Source organism: Chaetodon auriga, chromosome 16 (assembly GCF_051107435.1).
Source record: "Chaetodon auriga isolate fChaAug3 chromosome 16, fChaAug3.hap1, whole genome shotgun sequence".
Lineage (NCBI taxonomy): Eukaryota > Metazoa > Chordata > Actinopteri > Chaetodontiformes > Chaetodontidae > Chaetodon > Chaetodon auriga.
Window position 1 is genome coordinate 19,818,547 of NC_135089.1, and position 8,759 is coordinate 19,827,305.

The following is an 8,759-nucleotide window of genomic DNA, read 5'->3' on the forward strand; positions in this document are numbered from 1 at the left end:
ACATTCTTCTTATATATTATGCACATATGCAGCATATGAGCAAAACCTGACATAATGACAGTCTTAAAACGAACCACAGCATCCTCAAGACAAGGCCTCAGGGATTAGGTTTTGAGTCAGGACCCACTTAGGGCATTATGTCAGGGCTTTAGTGTTGCATATTCCTAAACTGTGAATAAACCAAGCAGCTGATACACAGCGAGACTGGTGTTTTCAGGGACTCTGGACTTCTGAGGTCAAGTGTCTGCTTATAAATCCAGCCTTGAATGGAGCCAGCATTGATGCCAGCATGTGAATTTTTGTAGTTAAATCAACTGTTTTTTAATTTCTTTGTCGGTCCATCGTCCATCTGTGTGCACACGCTCACACGCAAACTCTTCACAAGATGTTCACAGTCTTTATATAATATCAAAGTCAGTGAAACAGACGGGTGGAGATGGAGGAACGCCAAGACTCCCTTGTGGTATTAATAGGAAACGGGAGGGAGGAGGACAGAGCCCGAGACACGATAAAAACATCAGCTGAGTTTAGTGGATGAGAGGAAACATTTGGTGATTGGAGAGGATTAGAGGATTACTGACACAGCTGACTGCACTAAGAGTCTCCATCAGCATCATCACTCTGTCTTTGTTTCTCTCTCTGTCCATCATCTCCCTGTCTCTGTTTTTGCCGTCATCCAGTGAAGTCAGGACATGTAGAAGCTGAAGCTCCAGCATGGAGACTGCCTGGGCTCTTCATCAGCAGAGGTGAGTCGAACAGGAAATTTGTGCTTTTTGGATGCTGATTTGACTGATTTTACATTATTTTTGTGTGATTTAATTTGTGGTCAGTTTTTAGTCTTAAATGTGTATGTATTTTATCGTGAAAAAATCACTGTATGTGGTACTCTTCATTCTAAAAGTACTTATTAGTATTGATAGTGAGCAAAATATGTGGATATAACAAGCAGGTCATTCTGGAGCTGTTTTCCAATGAATAAATGCTGGATATAAATATTGCTTTTATACAGTGTGTGTATATCAGATAGGCGGGAGTTAATCCCTTCTGCTGCTCTGCTCTTAATGACTGTGATTATGTAATTACATTTGCTCTGAAAATGGGGGATAAATCAGATGAAAACCCTGTGTTAAAAACAAGTCGTAATTATGGGAAAAATCAAAGGTAAGTCAGTTATGTAATGGTGAAATTTTTTTTAATGCTGGCATGTGTGCTCCCCTTGATATTTGTGGCTGACTTCAGATTTCCCCATAAAGCTGAAAGAAAGCTGGTGCGACAGTCTCCAAAAGGCACTGGATGTGTATCATTCACAGAACACCCCCTGCATCTTGTTTGAGTCCATACAGCAGCTGTGAGCACAGTTCCAAAGATTTGGCTCTGTAGGTTCAGTCCTGAGTGTCTTGAGCCTGATTTGAAGGTTTTGAAACTCAAAGATTTCTGGTCCTCAGTACGGGTATTTTAATGCCACGGCGTGGAATGGGAGAACACAGTGCTGCATGTCTGGGTCAGTTTGCACGGCGTTAGTCAGCAGATGTGTGCACACAGCTCCAACATGACAAACCAATTTCCATGCAGATGACTTCTTTTACTTTTCAACAGTATCACATTGAAATGTCTATCTAAATAAAGCTGTTATTGTCACTCAGGCAGGTGTGAAGCGTGTTAGATTAATGTCTGAATCTTACAATAATGTTGTTCAGGTGTCAAACATCAGTACATCAGTAAGCATCAGTGCTGTTCTTCTGTCTGTTGTCCACAGCTGACAGATTCTGTCCTTAGAGTTTATTAAACACCTGCAGCAGCACACAGCAGCTGAAACAGTACGTTTGTCTTTAGATTGAGGGAGTTGTGTGTGCATTTATTACACTCGTGGCACAGCAGCTGTAGCTTTGGGCAGGATAAGATGGTAATTAATGTTTTGCTCATCTCCACAGGTCAGCTGTTACACACAGGTTTCAGGTTTTACATTGCATGTGCATTCATCCATAAGGGCTGCATTCAGGTTTGTAGTAATGCAGCCCTTATGGATGAATGCTGAGCGGGCCAAGCCCACAAAAAATGATCTCATTGTTTTTGTTTTTCAGCCCCCAAACTCTCTGACAAACCCACTGTGCACCACCAAACTGCCAACAGACAGAGTTAACCACTATTTGAACATATGTAGCATTTAGCAGCTAAAGAGCAAGACGTCTCCCTCAGGGCTTGGTGGTGAAAAGCGAGTGGATACTGGGCCCTCATTAGTCTGGTGGGCAGAAATACACACAAACACTAATATAGCTCTGTGTCTGCTGGGTGTGGTTTGTAGCCTGTTCTGCAGCCCCCAAATGTACAAAGAAAAAAAATCAATAAATGCAGCTTCAAACATTTATTAGATCGAACAAACAAGCTCACTGATTTCAGTAAACTAAACTCTGTGCTATGCTTGCTTTCTCATTTTCAGTTGTGTCTAAGCTGACTGCACCGCTTGGTGAAGTGAAGGCCAAAATTAAACTACCAAGCTTCATTCAACCTTCCACACTTAAACTGCTCCTTTGAAGACGCTGCCTCCCTCCTTGTGCTGTCCGGGGAAATATGTGTCTCGTTTTCGTGGCCCTCCTCTTCTTCCTTCTTGCCTTTTATTTCCCCCCTTACCTTTTCCCATCCATCGAGGGCTCACGGTTGTGTCCACACCAGTGCCTCTGTTACGAGCACGCTGACCTGGTGGACTGCCGTGGCCGTGGGTTCGAGCACGTCCCCAGGGGCCTCCCACACGGCACGTGGCTGCTGGAGCTGGGAGGAAACAATCTGAGCGAGATTGGCACCCGAGCCTTCATCGGACTGTGGTCGCTGCGGGTGCTGCTGCTGACCAACAGCCATATACAAGAAATTCAACCACAGGTAGGAATGATGGGATGGAGGAAGGTGAAAGCACTGGAAGTGAGAAGAAGTGCTGTGTACTGAAAACAGAACTGCTGAAGTGTAATCGTTGAGTGCAGCTGAATTCTTATTTAAGTACAAAATGAAGAATAAGAGATGAAGCATGTAATCACTGGAAGTAGTTGAACTGTCAGTTCAAGTGTTGGCCATGAAAGTAGCTGAAATGGCGTTTTAAGAATAAGAGATGAAAGCAATGGAGATGTCAGTTGAAGTGGAAGAGCTCTGCGCTGAACTCAGTTGAACTGTCAGTTGATGGGTAAATATTGAAAGCAGTTGAGTTCAAGCAAAAGCATTGAAAGCAGCTGCAATGTCATGGTGCATCGGTATGCACTGGAAGTGTCTGTTGGAAATAAAAGTGTTGTGCATTGAATTAACAGTTGAATAGTCAGTTGATATGCCAGGATGACAGCAATGGACGTGATGATACGAGTGTGAGAGAGGAAAGCAGAAGTCTTTGCTCAGCTGAAAGGAAACATCTGTTGAAGTGTTGGTGTACACTCTGAGAGCCGGTGAAATTACGTTTGAAAAGAAAGCACTGAAAGCAGTAGAGCTGAAGGAATGGAAAGTAACAGGAACAGATGGAGGACAAGAGTGAGGCTGGAGGAGGAAGAAATGCAAATATTAAGGATTAAAAAGGGAGGGATGAATGCTAAAAACAAGATCTGTGGTCCATCTGGGTCTCAGAAGGCAGGGGCAAAGGGAGAATGGAAGGAGTTTGTTTGCTCCTGTAAAAGAAAAAGACGGGTTAACAGAGGACTTACACTGATGCTTCTGTCTGTCTTTCTGTCTGTCTTCCTTTCCACAGGCTTTTTTCTCTTTGTCCTTCCTGGAGAAGCTGGATCTCAGCTGGAACCAGTTAAAATCTCTCCCTGTCGACTTCTCAGCCAGTCTGTCTGCGCTCAGAGAGCTGCGACTGGAGCACAACAACTTGCAGCATATATCTGGATACAGGTACCTGTCTGTCTGTTGGTCCTCAAAGTGTGATGGAAATGCATCTCTACCATCATACTCCATCTTCCCATCAGCCTCCTTTAGCTCCTCAGAGCAGGTACTGATGGATGGGGGGGTGCAGTTCCTCACTGCTTATTCTGAAAGAAAATGTAACTGTCTCTCCGTCAGCTTGGAGTATCTGGACAGCATGGAGAAACTGGACCTCAGTCATAACGAGCTGGTGTCGGTTGGCTCTGGTGTGTTCAGGGGCCTCTCCAGGCTGAGACAGCTGTACCTACACAACAACAGACTGACTGTGGTGCAGCAGGGGAGCTTGGATATGCTGCCTGGATTAGAGGTACATGAATGCCTGTTGAAATGACTGTGTGTCAAGTTGCCCATATGCCTGTCTGTCTGATTGTCTGTCTGTCTGTCTGTCTGTCAAGGTGCTCCAGCTGAGTAACAACAACATCTCCCAGATAGACAACGATGCTCTGGCTCCTCTCTATAGCCTGGCAGTTCTCGATCTGGAGGGAAACAACCTGCATCACCTCAAGTTTAAGACCTTCATCAGCCTTCATACAACAGCTACACACATCCAGCTGTCAGGTCTCCATTATTAGTGCTACTGTTACCCATGTTCATCCTGTGGGAACCTTTGATCAAGTCAAGTCAGTCTTGCTCATATGAATGTGTTTATTTATTCACTCTACTGCACAGGCAGAAATATTATCAGGATATTATAGCACATTACAGGCAGCAGTGTGTCTCTATGAGCCCGTTGACACTAATCTATAGTGTATATAGGCTTCAATATAGTTTGGAATTGGATTTTTACACTATATAACTTAGAGAAGATTATAGATAAAGATGAAACTGACAGAGAGGCAGGACTGAGAGAAAAAGCACAATTACTGCCACTCGGGGCCACAGACAGCAGCGTGGATTCATCAACGCACAGCACAGTCAGGCTACCGATGTTTCAGAGCCGTGGTCGGGGTCAGAGATTACAGCTTGCACAAACCTCAGTCAGATAAAGGATCCATCAGTCAGACAGACTAGATTAACATATTCAGCTGAACAGATATTATCAGATAAGAATGACCATTTTGTACTCTCCTGCCAGCACAAGCACTAGAACAAGGCTGGAAAGCATTAGGAATGGTGATGCTCTTACATGCACAACCAACTCATGGCCTCTCTCTCATCAGCATTAAAACCCAGTACCCCACCCTCTGATTGCCATTGCTGACCACATATTGTATCTCTCTAAAATTACACAGGGTATATTTTAGTGTATCCAGTGCTGATTAGGCTACCACATATTCACCACCACCCCTCCAACCCTGCCAGGACGTGAGACCCGACATTGACATGATTTTTGGTACACCTGCAACATATTGTTTTAAGTATATCTTTAAATAGTTAGCAGATCTAACCACCTCCAGACCCGAAGTTCTCAATATACAATTGAGTACAATTCTCTTACTCAAACCATATAAACCAATGAATTTGTCCTCTCTTTAGGCAGCAACCAGATCAGGTTAAAACAATTCTGAGCCTTGTCTTATCTTCTTTCCTTGTTGCTCCACCAGGCAACCCGTGGAGCTGTGACTGCGACCTGCATCGCGTCTTCAGTAAGATATTGCATGTTCGCCACCTCCACATTGATGACTACCGCAACGTGACGTGCAAAGACCCGCCGCAGCTGGCCGGGGCTTCGCTGGCATGGGTTGACAGCCAGCTCTGCATCGCAGAAACAGCCACCGTGCTCGTCATCACTGTCACGGTGCTGGTCACTGTGGTGGCGGCTCTTGTGATGGCCGAGAGGAACAGGAAGAGGAACCATGGGAAGAACTGGGACACTGAGTCGCAGACGCAAACGTAGAGACCACCATCCTGAGAGCCTGCATAATGAACAGTGAGAGAAAGAGGAGGCCGAACAATATGGAGAATCTGTGAGTCTGTAGAGTGAACTCCCAGGATGCTCGAGTGACAAGGAGGCACGTGTTATACAGCACGGCTGATTGACATGAACGGACGATCTCTTGAATGGACAAATTCCCTTTTTCCTTTGATATTCAAACAGCCAATAGCAATGCATGTCTAGAAGACCTGAAGGACACTAAAGTGTTGCTCATGTTTTCTCTTTACAGTGTATTTTCCACACGTTTAAAGGTCCAGTGTAGGATTTACAGGGCTCTGATAGCAGAATACAGGACAAATGGAATATAATGTAGAATGAACTCTTCACCATGTAACACCACCATGTTTCTACGGTAGCCCAGAAAGAACAAACCAAACACTGACTCTAGGAGTTCTGCAGCCACAGTAGGCTCTTCTACACACTTGCAAAGGAAGGGGTGACCCAGGAGGTGTTCAGTTGGTTGCAATCTGCAACCTCACCACTACATGCCACTAAATCCTACAAACTGGTCCTTTAAAGCCTCTTTGCTCCTATCACCATGTGGAGTTGCCACAAATCTTGCACATAGGGGGCTTTAAATGTACTGTCATGTGCATGCAGCATGATTACAGTGATTTATAAACTAGCCAATCCTCTAATGTTTTTTCCAGTTTCAATTCCAGACAGCACGGAAAGCAACACAAGGCTTCTAATATTTGCCATGTATCTAAACTATAGATACTATAAAGTGTAAATAAAGATATAGATATAAAGATCTTAGCCTTTGTAAGTTGGCCTGGGTGATAACTTAAAGGGGTATTTCACTTATTTGGTTTTGCACTTCCTTGAAGTTGGGCTGCTTGCAAAGGAAAGATTAAAAAAAGAAAAGGTCAAATCCACACTGGACACTACATTTCCCATGATGCAATAATCAGTCAATCAATAAAGCCTTCATTAGATGCTTTCATCAGTCGTTTCCCTCAGTGTAACTTGCTGTGTACCAAAGTCATTTCTGACTAGCATCAGCTTGTTTGTGTTTTTCACATCCATAAAATGCTCAGCTGACCTTCATGTTTTCGTACATCCTCTCTCACTCATCCACAATTAACTAAACTGTCAACTCAATTCCTGCATGTGGAATGGCTGCTTTGGTAACTGTAACTGCTTCAACAGCATTGAATGATACTGAGCAAATTTTTGATTCCGTGTCTGTTTTAATCTCCACAATCTGAAATCTCAGCTCACTTTCCTCAAAATACTGCAAAATAACTGTGTGATGCTTTTAGGGACTGTTTGAAAAATATAGTGTTGAACCTTATGTTTATGTTTTAAGGCTTGTAAGGTTATCAGCATTTTTTAGTCAATTTTTGACCTTGACCTCTTCCCAGTATTTCTAAATGATATAACAGTGTTAAATTGGTACAACTATTTGACTATAGATAATAAGAAGAGGCAAAGCATGAAGAATTTAAGCTGCTAATGATGGTGTTTAAACCTCCACTACTAACTATAAAGATTCATGTATACTCTGTGGTTATCAAAACCAACCCTGTCTCCTACACATATACAGCTAATTTGCATTCATTGTGACCTTGTGTCAAAAATGTAATCACTGCCTGGATTGGACTTAAGTGCTTTGGTTAAGGTTAAGGTTTGGGAAAGATCACTATCACTGTCTTTCCTTAACATTAAGTGCTGTAAGTGTCTAAACATAACCATGCAAAAGCTGAATAATACTGTAGTCTCTACAAGTGAATGGTGCATTGCAGGATTGCCTATTCTGGAGGAAAACAAATGAAACACATTGTCAGTAAACATTATATCAACTGCTGTTGCAAATTAGTTGTATATAAGCACAGTTTCAGAGGCAGGGCTCTACTGTGTATTTGTGATGGAAAAAATGAAAAGTCGAGAGAGGCAGGACTGTCACAACCTCTGACTCTTGGCATGAAATAACATAACAACATAAGATTAAAAAATTAGTGAAAAGGACAAACTTGTAAGTTCAGTCTTCTTGAGCATCCACCAATACCAGTGCGACAACAACCTGTCAGCTATCCATACACATTTTAAGAATTTAAGTTCACAGTCTGGGAGTCAGTCTGACAATCAGCAGACTGAGGTCTTAAAACAGACCATATGTCCCTGAACACCACAGAGGATTACTGCTGGACTGATGGAGGGAGACAGAAAGAGAGAATCAGTCCTATTGAGGTCATAGGCCAGATGTCAAGATGATTACTGCTGGACTGGGACACATTATCTAAATGTGTGTGTGTGTGTGTGTGTGTGTGTGTATGTGTGTGTGTTGGAGGGTATTAAAGAGGCAGAGAACTGTCGGACTGTCTTTCTCTTATCTTTACTGTGTTCGTTCATCATGCATAATCATACTTTACATAATTTCAAGTAAGGATTCTTTTTGAAATGTCAGAATCTCATCAGAGAAAGAAAAACTATTCGGACCAGTACTGGGTTACATAACAGTAACCTGTCACCTCTAATCAATTACACATTACTCATGAAAATGGAATTACATTGCAGCAAAAGTACTGTTATCACTCATCACTTTAAACCACGCTGAGGTCGTCCATCTGGCAAACTGGTGTAGGGAGAACCACCTGGAGCTGAACACCTCCAAGACCAAGGAGCTGATAGTGGATTTCTCCAGGAAGCAGCAGAGGAGCTTTCTTTCACTCAGCATAAATGGGGCCCAGGTGGAGAGGGTGGAAAACTTCAGGTACCTTGGCATCACCATCTTTCAGGATCTGATATGGTCACACCACCTCAGCTCCGTGGTAAAGAAGGCCTACCAGCGTCTTTACCAGCTCAGATGGCTGAGGGACTTCAAGCTCGCCCTCAGGGCGCTCAGGAACCTCTACACCCACACCGTGGAGAGCATCCTGAGTGGGAGCATCACCACCTGGATGGGGAACACCACCGAGCGAGACCAGCTGGCTCTGAGGAGAGTGGTACGCTCAAAACCACCCTTCCCAATCTGCAGGACATCTAC

At 43.5% G+C, this 8,759-nt stretch overlaps 1 protein-coding gene across 1 annotated transcript; it reads left to right on the forward strand.

Moving 5' to 3' along the window:
* Positions 1-510: 510 nt before the first annotated feature.
* Positions 511-7,734, forward strand: LOC143334705 (uncharacterized). Its single transcript, XM_076753625.1, has 6 exons — positions 511-746; positions 2,438-2,874; positions 3,719-3,864; positions 4,033-4,201; positions 4,290-4,452; positions 5,439-7,734. Exons 2-6 carry the CDS (start codon positions 2,569-2,571, stop codon positions 5,729-5,731), a joined length of 1,077 nt encoding a protein of 358 aa, XP_076609740.1. The 5' UTR covers positions 511-746; positions 2,438-2,568; the 3' UTR covers positions 5,732-7,734.
* The last annotated feature ends 1,025 nt before the right edge of the window (positions 7,735-8,759 follow it).

Coding starts and splice junctions, on each gene's coding strand:
- LOC143334705 (XM_076753625.1), top strand. CDS start 2,569: ATGTGTCTCGTTTTCGTGGCCCTCCTCTTCTTCCTTCTTGCCTTTTAT. Junction 2,875..3,718: donor TACAAGAAATTCAACCACAG/GTAGGAATGATG, acceptor TCCTTTCCACAG/GCTTTTTTCTCTTTGTCCTT. Junction 4,202..4,289: donor ATATGCTGCCTGGATTAGAG/GTACATGAATGC, acceptor CTGTCTGTCAAG/GTGCTCCAGCTGAGTAACAA.